The sequence below is a fragment of the Fringilla coelebs genome (genome assembly GCF_963513975.1).
Source record: "Fringilla coelebs genome assembly, chromosome: 28".
Lineage (NCBI taxonomy): Eukaryota > Metazoa > Chordata > Aves > Passeriformes > Fringillidae > Fringilla > Fringilla coelebs.
The window spans coordinates 4,005,137-4,025,533 of NC_140054.1; the positions used below are offsets into that span (position 1 = coordinate 4,005,137).

Below are 20,397 nucleotides of genomic sequence, written 5' to 3' on the forward strand. Positions count from 1 at the left end.
CTTTGTCAATAACATCTGGTTATTGACCAGGAGCATCGCTCCCACAACCCAGGTGTGTGTTCCTGGCTGGGCCATTCCAGGAAACGGTGGAAAAGCCACAGGAATTGAGGCTGTCCAAACATTCCCATCTCGTGCTGCTCTCCCAAAGCACGAGCAGCAGCTTCTGCTGTCCCGAGGGAGATGCTGGAGCAGGACCCAGCTGGGATTTGGGATTGGAGCTGCACAGACAGCAAAGCTGTTGCACAGAATCCCACACATCACTTGGTCCTGCGTTCCTGAGGTTAGGTCCAAGAGGTCTTTACATCATGTTTGGAAGACACCAGGATGAGCAAACCTCGGGGCTTGAGCTCCTCAGGTTTCCGTGAGGCTGAGCAAGCTCAGTGGCGAAGGCCCAGGATCTGCCCTGCAAACGGAACTGACACCTCACGCGGGGCTGCAGAAGGTGCCGGGCATTTCAGACAATCCTGTCCCGGTTTCAGTCACAGCTCCCACGCTCTGGCCTCCCCCAAAAGCTTTCCCTGTCCTTCCTGCAGTATTTATAGTACAGTGCAGCTGTCTGAGGAGACAAACCCTCACCTCACATAGAGAAGATGAAGTAGCCAACAGCTCTTGTATTTATTCATTGCATCTCTCTGATATAAAACCCCCTCTCCAGGCAGGTACAGTCAATGAACACCAAATTTTCTCTGTAATTTCCCAAACATTATAAAAACAGGCCCATTCTGAATCCTGCCCCTGGGGTTTGCAATTTCAGCTTCCTTTAGAATCCTGGGAAATGTCACCCATACATATTTCTTTAACTTGCTACCTCTTAATGCATCAGAAATAGATATATTGTGGTAATGAGTTCCACAGGTAACACATTGTGTACAAGTTTTAATTAAAAGTTAAATAGTTTAAGACATTTGTTTACAGGCAACAGTATTGGTTGCTCACTCTGTACATTGCATTTATTGGACAGCAATAAGGAAAAACAGAACATTTGGCACGAGAATGCCAATTTTTTTTTATTATTATTTTTTTTTTGGACACATGAACACAAAATATCCCTGCAGGCTAAAAAAAAAATACAATGCAATTGTACACGACCAGCATCTTATCTCGACACGGGGCTGTGAGCCCCAGGACAGTTTAGAAAGTACCTCGTATTGCTAGAGACATACATCCAGTCCAAAGTTAATAAAATACCATTTGAAACATTACAAGTCTAACAATATAGAAACCAAAAAATTACATCAGAAGTCAAACTGAACAAATGCAAACATTTTACATTGAAGTTGCAGCCTCTAGACATAGAAATATGAAAATGTCAATAGCAAGGTCTAAGAAAATCTGTGATATTTAGTGCAAGATCTTTCCTCCAGTGCACAGGGAAAGAGCCTCGCAGTGGATCGGGATCAGGATGGATCCAATGCCCTCTGGCCCTGCCTTCTGAAAATGAAAGCAGAGTCACTCCCTCGCTATTGAGCAAGAAAACTCCTACAGCACATCCACAAAGGGGTCGGGGCTGTCAGTGCCAGCTCTGGGTCAGAGCCCTGCCCCATCCGAAGGGCCCAGCGAGGGTGGACACAGGACAGCCCTGCACCGCCCTTGGGATGGAGCTCGGGGCACCTGGGGAGCTCCCAGCAACACAAGAGCCAGACTGGCACAGACAGGCTAACTAGGGATTGCCAGAGCTTGTTCAGAGCTCAGCAGGGACAAAGCAAGCAGAACCAGGTGGAAAACAGGATTTCTGCCCCCTCCCCCCCTTTTTTTTAGTATTTTTTTAATATATATCAACCACCCCCTTCCCCAACTCTTTGAACTTTGCTACATTTAAAATCTTTCACACCACAGAGCTAAACAGTGGCCAACAGGCTTTATTTATAAAAAAAAAAACCCCAAAAACCAAAACTCAAAACACCCTAAAACTACAGCTACAGAATGCACATCTTCCCATTGATTGACACATGCAGAACGAGTCACTCAGGCCCACAGGGCTCACTCAGGTCCTCAAGTCCTGCAGACTTGGGCTCAGACCTGCCTAGGGCAGCACTGCTGCAACTTGGATCCTGAACTTCAGTGCTTTCCCCCCAAAACTCCAGCCCTGTGCCCAGGGTGGGCTCACACCAGCCCCGCTCGGGTGCTGGCCCAGGGCTCACCAGGGGCTGATGCTCCACCTGGTCTGAGGTCAAATATCCAGTCACAGGCAAACCAAGGAGAGGCTCTCCCTTTCCTCAGTCTCAACCAAGAGTGCTTGGCACTGGACAACTAATTGGTGATAAAGTTCATTTTTTATGCACCCTTGTTAAACCAGCCCCATTCCTAGTGCACAAACTCAAATCAGGGATCTTGGATCCTACCACCTCCAACAGGTGCTCAGGTGCTTTTCAAGGTGCCAAAGTTCTCCGTGTGTGTTGGGTCAGTCAGAGTTCACTCTAAAAAGGGTTTTTGTGTCTTCTCCCTGAACGAGTACTGAGAAAAGCAGCGGTCAGTCTCCCACCCACATGTCCTGATTTTGTTACATAAGTGAGGTATTCTTTAAAAAAAAAGTTAAAAAACGTAAAAGAATCTTTTTTGTTTTTCAATCTAAGCCTGTCCTGGCACGTGCCAGGAGCAGGGTTCACTTCAGTCCCATTTTCAACAGAAATGAAGAGGTTAAACTTAATTTATGCGACGTACTACTGGCAAGGAGGTTATAAACTGTTTGAAGATGTTCAGTGTACTCTGGTACAACTGAAAAACAACAGCATTTAGAAATGTAAACTTTCATTTATTTACAAGCTTAAAGACTGAAGGAAACAGCATTTCCTATTGCTGAAATTTGGAGGGGGCTGGTTCCTAAGCTTTGGGACAGCAGACAACTTAGCAGCAAACCCCACACAAGTATCAGAGACCACAGTGCAATCCTTGGGCTCCTCAAACTCCTCCTCAGTTTAGGAATAAGCTTTAATCTGCACTAACTCAGGTATACAGTAAGGAATCTAGTCTTAAATTACTACGTTCATGGATTACAGGAATACCAGGGAAACCAGGTCCCTGTTCTGGATTACAGGTTGCAGCTGAAAAAAGCCAAGCAGATTAAAAACCCTAATTTCTAGGCTGGGACAAAATCAGCATTTGAGACTCACACGGGTTCAACATGCTGTAAATGCAATTGTGTGGGCAACCCAGATTCCCAGGAAAAAAAAACAGTTCAAAATGCTGGTACAAGTCCTCAGGTTGCCTGTCACACAATACATTTCAACTGCACACGTTGGCCTTTCCTACACGGAACACCCAGTTTCCAAGCTTATAAAAAATGTTGTAGACAGGACACCAACAGTGAATATAAAACAGTTAAAAATAATTCTTAAAAAAAGCATGGAAATGTGTCTTTTCCAATTTGTTTCAGAAACTGCCAAATTGTGTGTTCAGAAAACGACACGAGAATGTTGGTTAAACTCATGCACAATCCTCAGCTAGAAAATTACACTGTTGGGGGGGCTTAAAAAACAAAGATTTATTGCCAAAGTTAAACCTTCTATGAGAAAAAAGTTTTAAAATCACTTAGATTTATCAAACCACACAGCAGCATAAAGTGGGCACTTTAGTAAAAGTCTGCAAAATACCTAAAAGCTAAATTTTTTTTTTTGTTTTATCATTTTTAGAGGGGGGAAATGATGGTTCAGTACTTGTTACGATACCATGGCAGTATTATTTATAACCATTATCATTAAAATCTACTGACAGGCATCACTATTGGTTATATTACACATTCACAGAACAAGAACCACCTATTAACTCGCAGTATAGTGCAATTGCTTTGCAGCCCAAGTCTGCAGAGATTAAAAAGATAATTAGTAAAACTGACAAAAAACTGCAATACCTGTGAAAGTTATGTTTGTTAAAAGGCATTTACAGTAGTGAAGTCTAAAATCTCCATAAAAAAATCTATGGCCCCACACGACAGAAGGATTACAGCGAGCTGGATAAAACATTTTGCCATCACATCATACTCACGAAGCAGGGCACGGAGACAGAGCAGCAGTCACCGTCAGCTCATGGGATGAGGAGAACTGAAAAAACCACAGCTAGCAAAAGATTTGATAGAAACCTTTCGTGCCAAGTCCTTGAAAAATTTCAGGATGATCGGCCTTTGCACTTTGAGGTAAAAATTCAGTCCAATGTATCAGAAAAGACAAGTCTATGGATTTCTAGTACAGAAAACAATGAAACAAATGGCTCAATTGTGTTGGTGCATCAGACGTTGCAGTGAAGAACAAATTCAGTGCGACTGTCCGGAGCTGCTGGTAGTGGGCAGTCCGAAATCCCCCGGCCCTGGATAGAGCAGGAGGCTTCCAAACACTTCAGGACTGCATGGGTAGTTGTTTTGCCTCATCTTCCCAGGTGCTCTCAAGCAAAATACATGGTGTGCTGGGTGTCGTGGTGGATCTGCACGGCCTTGGCCAGCGCCTGCGGATCGCGGCCGTTGCTCTGCCCCGACACGTGGCTGCCCTCAGCGCTGTGAGCAGACACACACCCATGAACAACTGGGACAAGCAGCACAGCTCAACTTCACTACCTGCTTACCAGGATGATGAGGCCATTCCTTACCTGTCGTGATCCTTGTCCACAAGATGGTACCTGGCCCGAAAGGCCACCAGCCTGGCGTAGTAGGCGGGCGCGGGGATGGAGACGGAGCGGGTGCAGCGCACGTAGGTGTGGCACAGCTGGTACGTCAGCAGCTGCAGCTCGTCTGCTGTGAAACAGTTGTCATCCCACAACACCTGGTAGTGGGAGGGCCGGCTGGTTCCCTGCAGAGAACAGGTGAGCAGTCAGCTGGAGAGAAACAGCAAGGACAGAGGTGGTACCTGCAGGCTGCACCTTCCAGCAGGCACTGAGGAGTCAGTGCCAAGCAGGCACCAACACACTCTGAGTCTGCCAAGTGACAAACAGAAGTGACTTCTCCCATGGGGACAACTACAAGGATTTAGTCACACAGCCTGAGTGCAGCAAAGCTGACGTTACCTGAATTCCTGCATGGCTACAGAGGTAAAAGTCAAATTCAGAGGGATGTGTGATGGTGCTGTCCACAGTAGTGCCTGCTGGTACGTTGCCACTTTTACCCACCTAGTGAGAAAGGTTTATTATTAGTCCATGTATTAGTCCATGGGCTTTTTTGGAAGTGACCCCAAAATGCTTTCAAAGGTAGGCTCTATTGAAAGCTGCTGGAGAATTTATGGCTCAGAAAGGTGAAAATATATTAAGGTCGTTTACACAGGAGGAATGAAAATGTTCTCTGTGAATTCATTTTTAGAAACTTCGCCAAATCCAGCTGGTGTGTCATCAGAGGAAAATAAAACCCTTGCCAGCACCATTAAAACTGCAAGTGGGATAAAGCCTACACAAGTAATTCAGGATCTGAAAATGCAGGTTCCTGAGATAAATTTATTTCGTACCCTTGTTTGCTCTCACACCCCGGAGATCTGGGTTTTTAAGCAAACCTCAGATCAAGTTCTTCCCTAAAGAAGGTTCCTCAGCTGGCCTGTGGATTTGTACCACAGGCACATCTTAGATGCACCTGGAGACAGAACAGGGAACAGAGTGACCAGCCAGTTCAGCTCATCATCAGGAATCCTGGACTATAAAAATCCAGGATACATCTCCAGGTACACAAATACTGGGAAACTGAGCACACCTATTCCAAAAAGGGGAACAAGCTGTTCCATCTGATGTAGAGCAATAAAAAAAGGAGGAACTGGTTATTTTGGTAGAGAAAGCCTGCTACCACCCAGTACTGCTCCTGCTTTACAGCTTTAGTGGGCAAGACAGATCCCACCTCACCGAATCAAACAACCCCATTTTCCTGTGCCACCACCTCCCCCTCACTCATGGAGTCAATACTTGCCCTTTCAGTTTTGTCGGCACAGAACAGCCGGGTGTGATGCCTTTTCTGCACAACAATGTAGGTTATTCCAGGTCTATAATCTTCCTCCAAACTAATGCAGGCCTTCCGGATGGCGATCAGCTCTGGCCAAGCTACCTACAAGCAGAAGATTTAACTATTATGTGATGAATTCAGTAGGTCTTTGATGATTTTTTTTTTACCTGTGTACAAATGCCGCATGGTAAAGAACACGGGCAGACTGATAAATTGTGCTTGCCCAGGACAATTCAAGGAAACTTAATTGTTCCAATAACAAATATTATCCACATAAATATATTTTTTCAACAGCCAATCCCTTATAATCCACATAACTATATATCAATCCTTTTCATGAGCAACAAAAAAATTATCAGGCAATACCTGTTTCATCTGTCCTTCCGACACTCCCCCTCTGTAGTAAATGATCCTGGTGGGCTTGAAACGAGTGGATTTGTAGAACTGGATCAACAGCTCCCTCACCATGTTGGTCAGGTCCTGGATCACCTCCTGGCTGTAGAGCAGCTCCTGGGAGGTCTCCTGGCGCGAGGTCTGCACGCGCACCGTGGCGCAGTAGCGGCTGGGGTGCCCGTCCATGCTGCCCACCACGGCCGCGATGGACGGCTTCTTCCCGTCCCCAGCGGGAGGGTGAGTGACGTCTGCTCCCAGAAAGATCACTGGCTGCTGGAACACTGAGGGCCTGTTTGATAAGATTAATGTTTATTAGTTAGAATCACTCAATTCCAGAAGGGTTTGAGTTGGAAAAGGCCTTAAAGCCCAGCCAGTTCCACCCACCCCACCCTAACCTTGGCTGCTCCAAGCCCAACCTGGCTTTGAACACCTCCAGGGATGGGCCAGCCAGAGCTTCTCTGAGCAACCTGTGCCAGGGCCTCACCACCCTCACAGGGAACAACTCCTCCCTAATCTCTAATCTAGATGTACTCTCTTTCAGTTTGAAGCCATTATTACAGTCCCTTCAGATACTGGAAGGTGCTGTGAGGTTTTCACACAGCCTTCTCTTCTCCAGCCCAACTTCCTCATCCTGACTTGAGAGGAGAGGTGGCCTCTTATCAACTCATAACAGTAAATAAGAACAACAAAAAAGAAAGAGGGCCAGGAACAAAAAACCATTAAAGCTGAGGAAGGTGCATCCAAAGCACTGAACAGAACTAAAACCTGTGAGAGTCTTTAAGGGCAAAATTCTCTGTCTTCAGCACTTACAGTCCAGAAAGAACAGAAAGTGACAAGGACAGGATCAAAGGCAGACCAAGTAACAAGCATTGATTCCAAGTCACTCCTCCTCACTCCTTCTCTTTCGATTTGGACACAAACACAGGATGCTTTTGGAGATGGCAAGAGGAAAAGGAACACTGAGTGAATCCAAAAGCAGGAAAGAGACAGGAAAAAAACCTTGGTGAGTTTGGTGGCTCTGACTGCTGGATGGCTCTGACTCCCCTTGGCTCAGGGCTTACTGGCAACACTCCAAATGCAGACATATCCTCCACTGTCCACTCCAGACTGTGGGAATGTCTAAAGTATGTTTTATTTTGAAAAGTATCATTTTAGCAAACACAACAAAACAACACCATTTTCCTTGACATTGCAGACATTACAAAGAGCTTTTGATTGAATCTCACCTTTGATGAGGTACCAGCACATTGTTGATTCCTCCAAGCTTGGCGTTGATCTTCAGACACAGGTTGGACAGCGTTTGTGGAGAGGTTTTGACCACGTTCTTTACCTGAACACACTGTGTGGCCATGCCTAGAAGAGTATCTCCAACCCGCTTCACTTCAGCTGTGACAGAAAATAAGGCAGTGGTTCCTGCTTGCTCTTATTTTTTTCAAATGTTACTGTAATTCAGACCCTTGAAACTCCACTGACAAATGTTCAGTTTGCTCTTTGGTAATACACAACTTCTCCAACAAGGCCTGACAAACCAGCTCCAATCTTTTTAAAGAGAACCCATCTCCTCCTCTGCCTCCTTCCTGCCACCCACTTGCAGTACAACTCCTGATCCCTTTACAGCCCCTTCTCCATACCATACACAGGTGTCTTTCCAGGCAGAATCACCACGATGAGCTGCAGGCCAACATAAGTCAGCTTTAAGTGTTTGAACATGGGCTCCACGCTGTCTGCACCCTGGGCGTACTTGCAGAAGCAGGGCTGGCCCTGGATCGGCATCCCGGCGTCCTTGGAGATCTTGCGCAGCTGGTCTGTGAAACTCCTGAAATAGAAGTGGATTTGTTCTGGCACTATGGCTCACTCATCAGTTTTATCAACCAGATCTACACTGGTTCTGCTATTTCACTACAGTAACTATTTTTTAGTGATTCTATTCCCAGCAGGAGCTCACTAATATGACTCTAATCCTCTCTGAGGAAGGTCATCAGCTACTGTAGTTTTACAAGCCTTACAGAAACAGACATTTGAGATAAACATCCTGAGGCAGACTCCCAAACTAATACTGATGCTCTGGTAAATTTTCATTTATCCACCTAATTTATCTGAGCATTATTGCAACCGTGACTTTTACCAATCAGTGGTTCACAGAACCTCTTTCTTTAATATTCTGTAGAATAATTTGAAGGGCAGAGGAAAATCAATTTATACTACACATCACCTTTCAGAAACATAAGAAAAATACACCTTGAAATAGAATCCTGAATAAATAGGAAAATACTTACTTCAGCAAGTCTTCCCTGCATTGTTTTTGAGGAGCAAAACAGGCAACAGCCCAAACTTTAATCTCAATGCCAGCATAGAACTGTTTCCCTCTCATGTCCCACACGCCTTGGTTTGGTGTGGCCACAGTCTTGTTCTAGGTAAAAACCAAAGGCAAATTACAAATCAAGTGCTGCTCCATTTTGACTGTAGCCCACCAGAGGAAGATACACAAAACACCTAATGAATTTCAATAACGTCAGGATAAGGACTTTTACAAGCCATGGAAACTCACCCTGCCTCCATACTGCAGCATTGGGGCTGGCAGAACTCTGCCTGTCAGCTCTGTCATTTCGTTATGGACAACAATTCCAAACTCCTTCAGATATGGATCAGGCCCACCAACCATACTGTTACTTTTCACCTGGGGACAAGACAAGTACTGATGTCACTACAGTAAAGCTTCAGGTGACTCTGCCCTCTTTGTCATCAACAGCCTTTCTGTTTAGAAGGATTTGTTTTAACCAAAACAGAATTTTTAACTTCTTTCTTGGTCATGCTGCTCAACATCACCTGCTCCAATACTCTGGAAAAGTCACGAGAAGTGACAAACACAGATTGTGCAGCTGGAAAAATACTCACCAGCCTGCTGATCTCCTCCTGCCTGTCTGGGGCAGACCTGGCTGTTGCTTTTATCATGGTCGAGGTCTGATTGTCTGTGAGCTTCTTGATGCACCTCTGGCCTGCCACGATGTTACACACCTGCACAGGAGCAGGGAGAGGTGCTGTGACACCGTTTAACAGAGGACACCCCACAGTGCAGGACTCAGATCCTTACCTCCAGTGGCAGGTACGTGTGTTTCTGCTCCTGTCCCACCTGGAGACAGGGCAGGTGAGGGTATTTCAGCTGCAGACTGTACTTCTGCTTAAAATACTGAGCTACTGTGCACTCCATGGCCTGCCCATTCTCCAGTTGCAGAGGGAACCTAGAAATTACATTTGTTCTGGTTAGACTTTGTCAGATTTTTTAAAAGGAAAAAATGGTATGGAAAACCTATTCTAGACTACCTTTAGCAAATCTCTATTTTCCTTAGTTACTGGATCTCTTCTTCATTAAAAGATTTTAAACTATATACTGAATTTCTCATATTTTAGTTATTTTAAAAATAGGAGTTTTTGATAACTGTATTTAATAGCTCAGTTTTCCTGGTTTGAAAAGAATTAAAAAGTAGTCAAAACCCACACTATTCCTCTACTCCACTAAGATTAAACTTTCCTGTAAAGCCACACAGAGTCAACTATTCCTGCATAAAAAACACACCAAATATATTCCAGATATATTTAATAGGTTGAAGATTTTAAGAACTGTCAGGCAGTGCTCGATACATACGTCTGGTGGCTGGCTGGTCGCCGGGTAACGTTGCAAACTCGGTATTTTCTCTTCATCTGGCCACAGTGGGTCACCTCTACTTTTAGACCTGAAAACCCAACAGAAAATAAATTCAGGCACAGGAGTCACCTTTGAGGAGGATGAAGGCAAAAAGGAAACAGCCAGTTCTCCATGTGCCTTGCAAATATATTATGAGCAGGTTTCAGTGTTTTCTTGCAGCAGCTTTAGGACAAGCTTTTACCTCTGATTTCTTTGGTAAACTTGACACGCTGGGAGTCTGTCAGAGGTTTGCTTTGTTCACTGATGTTCTGGATGTCCAAGACCTCACACATGAACTCAATGATAGGCTGGGCACGATAGAAAGCAGTCGCTGACACTAAGATAAAAAGACAGGACAATTAACTGGGAAGCACAAAGAACTCTGTTACATGAGTGAGCCAGAATCTCCTACACACCATCGATGTTGAGCATCATGTTCCACATGGCAGGACGGACAGACTGGTGGAAGCCAAACCAGACCTCCCTGCCCCCTCCCAGGGGGTGGTAATAACCTTCAGGAGGGGAGAAAAAGGAACGACCCACAGGGGTGTACCTGAAAAAGTAAGAAAATTAATACTGTGATCATTTCTTTCTGATATACTTTTTACATTCACACCTAGAGTGTTTTAAACATGTTATTATTACAGCATGTTGTAACTGTCTGAGCTGACTTGTGGCAAGCACACAAAGACTTTTCTGACAGGGCAGCTGGAAAGGGTACAGCAAATTCCTGTTAGAAACATGACCAGCAGACACAAGTCTAGTTCAGATCACATTTCCCTATTCTAGTGCAAATTTGTAAGGCAGGTGTTGAATTACATGGCTGTATCCCTCATCCCTTCTACCACAGGAGTGTAATGGGCAGCAGAGCAGCAGCAAGGAAAGACAAACGCAAATGTTAAGATGGATAGAAGACATATCCAGTCAGGAAGGCCCCACAAATACCCACCTCATGGAGGGAAGGTGCCGTGTGATTACATCCAGTGCCTGTACAGAATCTTCAGGAACTTCATTCAAGTGCCCTGCCAGAGCTTCCAGCAGCATCTGAAGGCTGACGACTGACACCCACTGAATGGAAACCTTAAAGGTCTGGTCCTTCCCCTCTCCTGGAAGTGTAACCTCCATATCCACCTGTCACAGGCACAAGAAAATTAAGCACAAGCTTTTGTTATGGACTGCAGACAGACACAACACTCAGCAATGGTACAGTTTTTTCACAGACATCCTTTGATTCTGTATTTTTGATTATTAGTTTGTGTAATGACCTTAAAATATTACAATTGCTTCCCTCAGGACTTTGAAAGTTTGCAATTTATTCATCTGAGAAACTGCACTGAAGTATCTTTAAATGTAAATTTTAAACAGCGATTAGTATGGTGACATCAAAGCTCTGGAGAACAGTGAGTCATTTTTTTAAGTCAGCCAATTAATAGCAAGATGTTTTGTGAACCAAATGGGAAGGCAAGAAAACCTTTTGGTCATAAAGGAGACTCTCTGAGAGACACAAATCTCAGAGTTCTGGCGCAGCACTTGGGATAATTCTCACACCCCACAGCCCAGAGGGTAACTGTGAACTCATCCTGGACATCCTCCAAGGCACAACAATGACCAGATCCCTTGGGAGATCAGTAGATGGGGGGAAGTTTTGTTTAGAGCTGGGGTGCACATGCAAGGCAGGAACAGCTGATCTGGTTGTTCCAGGAACACAAGGACATATCTCCACAGCACAACCAAACCCAACCAGAGTCATCATCAGCTACAATGACTTTATCATTCAGCAACAGAACAAGGGTCAGAACAGGGAAAAGGGAAGCTCCCACCAGGGTGAAAGAAAAATAGTCTCCTTGCAGCTCTAAGAGCAAAATGTAGTTCTCATGTCTTGTGATATTCTGTAGCTGAAGAAGTGGGAATTAGAAACTCAAAGACAGAAACTTCAGTAGAACACCAGTGAGCTCCTAGAGTCCCTGACTGGTCCTGTCTGTCATTTCCAAGACCACACCAATAGGTGTGACAGTATTTTGGGTTTATGTCAATAAAAGAACACTTTTCAAATGACACTGTAACAGTTTTCCTGTGGAAAAGTGAAAGCAACACTTACTCTGTCCCTGCCAATGGGTAAGGGGTGTGCTGTGTACATGTTCCGCTTCCCATCGTAGCCAGGCTGCCGATCCCCAAATATCTGCATCTTAAAGTGCCTCACCATCGTGTCCACCACCTCCCTAGGCAGTGATTCATTAAGTGGAAGAACAGAAAATTCAGTAATAGTCTTACACAATTTAAAATTATTTTTAAATTTTTTTCTTAAAGGAGCAAGATATGAAAAACAGTAATGCACAAAAGCACCCTCCAGGTCACACCAGAAGCTGTGAATGTCACCTCCAGGCTAAGACACCCAAGTGGCACACACAGGTATCTGTGCTGTCAGCAGAGCTACAGCCAAAGCAAGCAGAGGAACCTGGAGAGGTGTTCACACACAGGAGCAGACACAAGTCTTGGGGTGGGTGAGAGCACTCTGTGGATTGATCCATGTGTGGACTCCAAAATCTACAAGCTGAAACGCCTCTCCTCAGCTGCTACACATGTTTGTGTAACAGACTGTGGAACAATTACCAGGGACATTGACTTGTAGACTGTAAAATAAAACCAGCTGGAGGTCAATGCTCAGTACATTTCCCAGAGCCTTCCAGATTACAGGCCAATTGCAAGAATATTATAGTTCACTGAAAAGCAACTGCTGACCACAGTACAAACACAAACAGGCCTCTAGCAGATGGAGAATTCCTAGGATGCACAGCTTCCTTACATCAGGTATATACACTTAATTTAAATCAATAAACCTTTATTAAGTAACTCCTACCTGTTGACTCTTCGGGGGCGTTTCTCAGGTTTGATATCTACATCATAGTGATAAACATCAATCTTGGGGATCTGAACCTGGAAGTGGTTGGCCAGGAGCCGGATGGGTTTCCCAACAGTGCCCAGGCCTGGGCGACGGGGCGGCTGGAAAAGGCTGGTTGGGGGCCCTAGAAAGTCAGATAAATGTGTGTGAGATGTGATGCCTCATTCCATGCACCATTTGACTGGGCAAGAAGAAATCTTAAGCTTTTTGAGGCTGCAACTAGAGGTGTTCAAAGAGACTCAGCCTTCCAGCTACTCAGAACTTCAAGGTAAAAAATGCGTTCCCAAAAGCATGTAAAGGTAGGTGCCCATAAATCATTCTTAAAATTTTAGTGGCATTTATTCATGACAGTGGTTAAGAACTTCAGAGAGTCCTCAGAGGGAATGCAGCCATACAGATATTATGTATTTTCATGTAATGCAAAGATAAATACATCCCTACTTCCATTTCTAAAACAAACCAACAGCCACAAAAGCCACACTTTGTCATTGTTTTCACTACAGGCTTAAAGTTCAGACGTCAATGATCCAATTTAAAATTCCAACGTAAAGACAGGAGTGAGGAAAGGTTTAGGCTTTCCTCTAAGTAGAAGGATAAGGGAGAAAGCATTAGACAGGTATGGACTCCTAGAGACATGGAAGAGATATTTTATTGGGCAAAAGAAGAGCTTCAGGAACAGATCTAAGGAGAAAATTATTAGAGGCCTGGAAGCATTACTCACATGCAAGCTGGTCACTAGGGAAGCCTTTAGTTACCCTCCTCAAAGTGTTAAGATCTGAGATACCATGTTAACGAGATTAAACTGACTATTTTTTAAATCGATCAGAGCCTCAGCTGACACTGCACATAAAGCAAATGACATTGGTATATTTTCATGGGTTTGTCTATATCTGAGCAAGGCTCAGTGTGATCAAAGTGTCTTCCCTCTTTTGTAGAGTAGCAAAGGAGAGGGCAAGCAGTCTCACTAGAATGCAATAATAAACATATCATAAAACTTAGGGCAAATTTAGCATTATAACCTGACAGCATCCATGTAAGACAAAGTCTCAGAGATTGTACCAGGAGAAAGGAGAGGCAGGTGACTCCTATTTGGGTGCACTTCAGGCTGCAGCAATAAACTTTAACACAACCATAAACTAAAGCCAAGACCAAATCCCAGGAGATTCCACAGCGGATTTAAGAGCCATCCATTGGCTACTGCATTACAAATGAAATTACCAACCTCAGGACACCAGCCCCGGAGTATTTTTAAGCAGAAGGAACACAGAGCATCTAAGCAGCTGAAGCCCACTGCCATGTCAGCTCTGCAGAGCTGCAGTGGCAGGGGGCTGCTGGGGACAGACACCCCACAGGACTCCACACCTGCCTGATGGATCATGCTCCCTCAGGGTCAGAGCAGTTGTGGGGTACAGTTAGTGTTTAAAAAAAGTTACAGTTTGTTGTTTAAAAAACTACAGCTGTCTTGACAAGCATGAATCATTGAGGGCAATCAAAGTTTGCTGGGCTTATTTGGATACGAGAGATGATCCATTAATCCCATGCTAATTAGTCTGAAGGAAGTGCAGGCACTGACCTCCTGCAAGAGATTAAATGACAACTATATTTACCCATTTTCCTCCCTTGGTATTGACAAGTTCTGCAAACATGCACAGCAACGCTGCCCTCTGTTCTGACCAAAGGAAATAAAACTTACATCTCCTTCTTCCTAAAGTTTTTTCTCAAAGGATTCTAGAGAATCAGCTACAAACCGTTTTCCATTTGAAGCCAGGCTGCCCTGGCATCACAGGATTTTTATCTGATCAGCCTGACTAGGTCTGTAGGTGCTGTTATGTTTTAATTTCTGTCACCCCACAACCATTATGTACTGAGCACCTCAACCGAATTGCTTCAGACAGGAAGCAGTTTTCAAAACTGAAAGAGAATCTGCTTCTCCAGCTGGAACTCAGGGAGGCCAGGATACATCACACACATACAGCAGGCTCTGAGTCAGCCCTCGCTACCTCAAACTCTGGATTCTTCTGGAATTGCACCTTTGTGTCAATAAACGTTTCCTATCACACCAAAATTAACATCACTTTGCTTATACCAACCCTTTGAATGGGAACTTGATGGGTCAGGTGTACAGGCCACTGAGGGCTAGAAATACATCCTGCAGACATTTGATGGGAGAATAATCACGGAACAGGACACAAGCAGGAAAGCAGCACATGCAAAAACCCATCAGTATTTAAGCGAAGTTTGTTAAAGAAATAAACAGCCGTATTTTCAGACGGCATCACCTTAAACTCTCAGAAATAGCTCAATGTCAAATATAAAACTTATCACTGCACAGGTTGCAGGGAGCGCATCGCTGTGACACCACAGCCCTGCCTGTCCCCGTCCCCTCGCTGTCGCTGTCCCGCTCCAGCCCCGTCCCGGGCAGGTCGAGCCGCGTCCCCCGGTAGCCCCGGCAGCAGCGGGGCCGTGCGGGCATCCGCAACCCCCACGCAAAGTTTGGCGACCCGCTGCGGCTCCTCGGCACCGGGCAGCGCCGGCGGCTCCGAGCGGGCCCCGCCGCTGCCGGGGAGCCCCGCCGGGCCCGCGGCCTCCTTCCCCCGCTGTCACGGCCCGACAGGCCGCGGCCCCCGCGCCCCCCCCGCGCCTCTCACCGGGTCCCAGCGCCTCCATGGCGGCGGTGGCGGCCTCGCTGCTCTCGCCGCCGGCCCCGCCGCCCGCCCCGGGCCCCGCCGCCGGCCCCGCCGCCGCCGCGTAGCGCTTGATCTCGGGAATATTGGCGGCGGGGTGGGGGTCCGGCGCGGACACGGGGGCGGCGGGGCGGGAGGCGGCGGCGGCCGAGGAGGAGGATGAGGAGGAGGCAGCGGGGGCGCGGCGGGGAGCGCTCCCCGCGTTCCGCTTCCCCGAGCGGCGGCGCGAACAATCCCCGCGCTGCGCCCCCGCCGAGCCCGCGCGCGCCCCCGCCGCCGCCAGCACGCGCCCGAGCGCGCTCCCGGGACGGGGATGAGGAGGAGGAGGAGGAAGAGGAGGAAAAGGAGGAGGAGAAGGGAGGGAGGAAGAGGCCGCTCCGCGCTGCTGCCCGGCGCCGCCGGCTCGCGCACGCGCGCCGCCCCCCCCCCCCCCCGCCCGCGGGGGCGCGCACGCCGCCCGCGCGACCCCGCAGCCGCAACAGGTGCCGGCTGTGAATCACGGAATCCCAGAATATTTTGGGTTCGAAGGGACCGCTGGAGATCGTCCAGAGCCCTAACCCCCTGCCAAGGCAGGGACACCGGAGCAGGTGACAGGGACGCGTCCAGGTGGGGTTGGAACGTCTCCGGATAGGGAGACACCACGCCCTCGCTGAACACCTGTTCCAGTGCTCGGCCACCCTCAACATAAAGAAGTTCTTCTCCATGTTAAGGTGAAACACTGTGGTTTTGTTTTTGGCCATTGCTCCTTATCCTGTTGCCGGGCACCAGCGAAAAGATCCTTTTCAGTCGTGCCCAGCAACGGGGTGAGGAGCAATAGCCATAAACTAAAATACTTCCTCAGCATGAGGATGAACTCTCCGTGAGGGTGGCCAAGCACTGGAACAGGATGCCCAGGGAGATTATGGAGTTTCCCTGTCCAGAGAGATTCCAGACTCACCTGGATGCATTCCTGTGTCACCTGCTCTGGGTGACCCTGCCTTGGCACGGGCATTGGCCTGGATGATCTGCAGAGGCTCCCTCCAACCACAACAATTTTGTGATTTGGTGAAAAGAGTCTGGCACCATTCTCTTGGCACCTGCCTTTCAGATATTGGTGGGATTGATGGGATCTCCTCCAGAACAACCAGGCCCAGCTCCCACAGTCTCTCCAGACCCCACAACATCTTTGTGGCCTCTGCTGGACCCCCTCCAGCGTGTCTTTGTCTTTCTTGTCCTGAGGAGCCCAGAACTGGACACAGCACTCCAGATGTCCCTCACTAGGGCTGGGTGTCAGGATTCCTTCCTGACCTGCTGGTTCTTCCCAGGGTGCATCTCATCCATATGGCCCTTCCAAGAGCTGCCTCAGTAGAGCTGAGAGCAGCTGCCCCTCGGGCACCAGGAAGGAGGGAACTGTCTGTCTGTACCTCCCCTGTTCTCTCCCAAAACTCAACACCTGTTTGCAGGTTTAATAATTAATCCAGAACTCCAGAATGCTCCGTCACAGCTACCCTGATGGTGCCTGCCTGCCCACAGCAGTGCTGCTCCAGCTTCACCAGTCCTCCACTGCTCCCCAAAACCAGGGAATTCTCCCTGCTCAATTGATGACACCCTGAATGACTCCCAGTACCAGCTAAACAGCCTCAGTGGGGTTTAAAACACCTGACTGTCAGAATTCATGACGTCCCTCTGGCTGTCCTGGATTGCCAGAACCCTGCCAGGGGGCTCAGAGACCTTGGCACAGAGCCCCAGACCCCTGTGACTTTGGTTATGACCCATGGAAAAAGTTACCAACCTTATATGAGGATCTGCAAGGTACAAAAGTCTAAGTAGAATAATAATCAGTTTGTCACGGGGTGAAAAATAGATTTTTTGGGGCTTTTAGAATGGGGGTTCAGGGGGCAAGAAGGAGGAATCTGGGCGTGCCCAGCCTTTCTTCTTCTCCTTCTTGGCCTCCATCTTCTGCTGTGATGGTGGCACTTTGGGATTGGGTTAGAGTAGACACAGACTGTCTGACATAGGTGATAGGGATTGGGAAGTTATTGTAAATATTGTACATGTAGTTTTTAGTATAAAAAGATAACACCACCACCCCGGGGGCAGGCAGAGTGCCTCTGACTGTCGTGCTGAGCAGACCTTGTCTGAACAGGAGACAGAATTTTATAGATAAGAAACAAGAAACAACCTTGAGACAAGAAGAGAAGAGCTCTCACTCCTTTGAGTGCCATGCTGGGAAAAGAGACTTTCCAACACATCTCGGGGTCACTCTGAGCAGCTAGAGCCCCGAGACCTGACAAAGTAGGATTTGTACAAGACAGGTGAGCCCCAGCAGTGAACCTCTCAGTGCTGTGAGCAGCAGCCCTTGAGGCACTCCGTGGGTACAGAACGGCTGAGGATCCGTGAGGCTGCAGATCCACGAGTGGCTGGCACAACCTTGGGCACCGCCCAGGAGCTGCCTGGGAAGTGTCAGGGTGGGAACCCACAGTGTTCCACTGACCAGGGCGTTCAGCTCCTGGGGACAACCTTTCCAGGGCCATGTCCTTTATCCTCACAGACAATAAATTTGTCCTCTGTTAAAGAGACAACACTTCCAGCCATGTGCCATTAAATAAAGGGCCTAGGGACTTTTTGCCTTTTTAAGCAGTTTATGCTGTTTTAGCAAGCTGCTCCCTTGTGCACCTCCTGGGTTCTGTTTAACCAACAGCTCCCTGCTGACTCACCAGAAAATCAGAAGTCAAAACATTTTATAAATAATAAATGCTGAGTCCATTTTATTTGCCTTTTTTAACCTGTGGGGCTGATATTTTCCAAGTTGAAACATCAAAATCTATTTTAAAATGAAATGAAGTCTGAGATTCTCATATAGATCTCAGATTCTCTCATAATTCCCTGACAGCAGCTGATGTACACCTGAGGAAAAAACCAGTTTTACCAGATCAGTAACAAACTCCACAGCATCTGGCAACATTTCCATGCTGTTATTCATCATATCTATGTATAAAAAACACGTATGTAAGGCTACACAAATAGTATTAAAAAAAAAAAAACAAACACCAAAGATATAATCTCTGTCTCAAGAAATCTGCAATACAAAGGCTCAGTCCTGTAAGATGTTGAGTGTGATAACCAAATCCTTTACTCACTGCATTACAAATTCAATTAACTTGATAAATATTACACACATAGTGAGACATCCCCACTGCCACAGCAGTCAGAACCCTATTTCTCTATGTTAACCCAGCCTTATCTTGAAAACAGCCACATTTCCAGGGTCAAGACTGGATTTGGGAATGACAGATCAGAGTTATGACAGGATTATCTCTGAGGATTTCCTTCTAAACACCTCATCTGCTACAAGCTGGGGAAGGAGTATGTTATTTAGTAAAAAACAGATTCCTAAACTAGCTTTCATAATATAAATGTCTTAATTTGGGGCTTGATCCAGTGCTAAAAGTCTGTGTGACATTTAGAACCTCCTTAATGGCAAACATTTTTACCTGTTCCATGGCTGCCTCTGTGTGCCAGGTATGAGTAACAACCCAGGATCAGAAATTACCTAATAAGGCCAATCTTTTTGTCACCTTTTTCTTGTCAGCTGACTCTGACTCTCATCCTGACGCAGCCATGAGAGCGCAGCCCTGAGGAGGTGTGTTTGTGCAGAGCCAGCATCTGTCCCTCAGTTACTAAACACTGATTATTAAATTAATTACTGTAGCTCCTGCAGCAGCTAGAAGAAAGCAGAACTGGGGTGTGTGTGGTGGGTTTCATGGACATTGACTTTTCTCACTTCCTTTGTTCTCAGGCTTGTTGGCTCCATGTGAACTGTCATGGTAGCTCAGTCCATCTGCTCCTTGTCCCTGACAAAACCATGACAATAAAATACCCCAATTAAAAAAATACCCCAAAACCTGACCAAACACCCCAAAACACTTGTTTTTTCCTTGCATTCAGTGATAGCAGATTGCCACTGGGTGACTTGGAAGGAAATTTATTACTGTAGCAGTATGTTCTACAAAGTAATTGTAATTATGAAAAAAATGCCAAATACCCCAACTGTAGATCCCTGACACTCACCCCAGCTCAGGGCTCTCCCTCCAGCTATTTGCAAAAGAACTACAGAACTAAACAAAGCAAAAATGGATAAAGTAGAATATTTTCATACTTGGATTGATTCTGTACTAGAATATCCATGTATGGGCCATTCACCTTGCACTTGGGACTTGATGATCCTTGTGAGTCTCTTCCAACTTCAAATATTCTGTGAAATCTGTGACGTATGAAGTGATTTGCATCTGTTGAGTAGTTCTTCATTGACTTACGCGTTTTCAGTAAATTTTTCTGGCTTCAGAAGCCTTTCTTTTCTTCCCTTAAGGAGCATTAAGCAGCAAGGTTAAGTAAAGAAGTTAAATAACTATGTAATGAGACTTGATGACTTATGAGAGGTAAAACTTAAATCTTTTGTGTGTAGAGGGAATATTCAGAAATTCAAGGGAGAAATTGAAAGAAATGGAAAGAATTTACCCAAAAGGTTCCGGCCTTCATTCACCTAACATGAGTGGGGTTGGCTCAGAGTATGTCTGTACAGCAGCCAATGGGAAGTGCATGTATTTTATTCTGTAAATAGGACAGTGCTGACAGTAATAGCTGTGTGTATCTAATATCCATGAGCTCCACTTGTCTGCTCTCACCCACACGGTCACCCAGAGACACGACATGTAGCATATGCCTAAGATCAAAATGAAACATAGGCTCTGTTTAACCCATAAAAAACGTGAAATGCGTTGGCAGCAGAACCCTGTCCCAACGTCGATAATTGACAGAGATGTAAATCCCTGGGCCCTTCAGGACCTCTCTCGGTCCC

At 46.3% G+C, this 20,397-nt stretch overlaps 1 protein-coding gene across 3 annotated transcripts; it reads right to left on the bottom strand.

The window, feature by feature from the left end:
- Positions 1-918: 918 nt before the first annotated feature.
- AGO4 (argonaute RISC component 4) lies at positions 919-15,939 on the bottom strand. 3 transcript variants are annotated; one of them, XM_084222904.1, is made up of 18 exons: positions 15,525-15,939; positions 12,835-13,000; positions 12,076-12,196; positions 10,927-11,108; positions 10,394-10,530; positions 10,180-10,314; positions 9,939-10,026; positions 9,387-9,534; positions 9,191-9,310; positions 8,844-8,972; positions 8,572-8,705; positions 7,927-8,111; positions 7,522-7,681; positions 6,269-6,584; positions 5,870-6,004; positions 4,990-5,091; positions 4,576-4,775; positions 919-4,483 (listed from the first exon to the last, which is right to left on the bottom strand). In XM_084222904.1, exons 1-18 carry the CDS (start codon positions 15,541-15,543, stop codon positions 4,375-4,377), a joined length of 2,586 nt encoding a protein of 861 aa, XP_084079030.1. In that variant the 5' UTR covers positions 15,544-15,939; the 3' UTR covers positions 919-4,374. The 3 variants fall into 3 exon arrangements, with proteins under 3 accessions (XP_084079030.1, XP_084079032.1, XP_084079031.1); XM_084222906.1 differs by lacking the exons at positions 10,394-10,530; positions 12,076-12,196; positions 12,835-13,000; positions 15,525-15,939 and having other exon boundaries at positions 10,927-11,045; XM_084222905.1 differs by lacking the exons at positions 10,927-11,108; positions 12,076-12,196; positions 12,835-13,000; positions 15,525-15,939 and having other exon boundaries at positions 10,180-10,285; positions 10,394-10,527.
- Between the last annotated feature and the right edge of the window lie 4,458 nt (positions 15,940-20,397).

Coding starts and splice junctions, on each gene's coding strand:
- AGO4 (XM_084222904.1), bottom strand. Junction 11,109..12,075: donor TACCCATTGGCAGGGACAGA/GTAAGTGTTGCT, acceptor TGCCTGTGACAG/GTGGATATGGAGGTTACACT. Junction 9,535..9,938: donor CGACCAGCCAGCCACCAGAC/GTATGTATCGAG, acceptor TGTAATTTCTAG/GTTCCCTCTGCAACTGGAGA.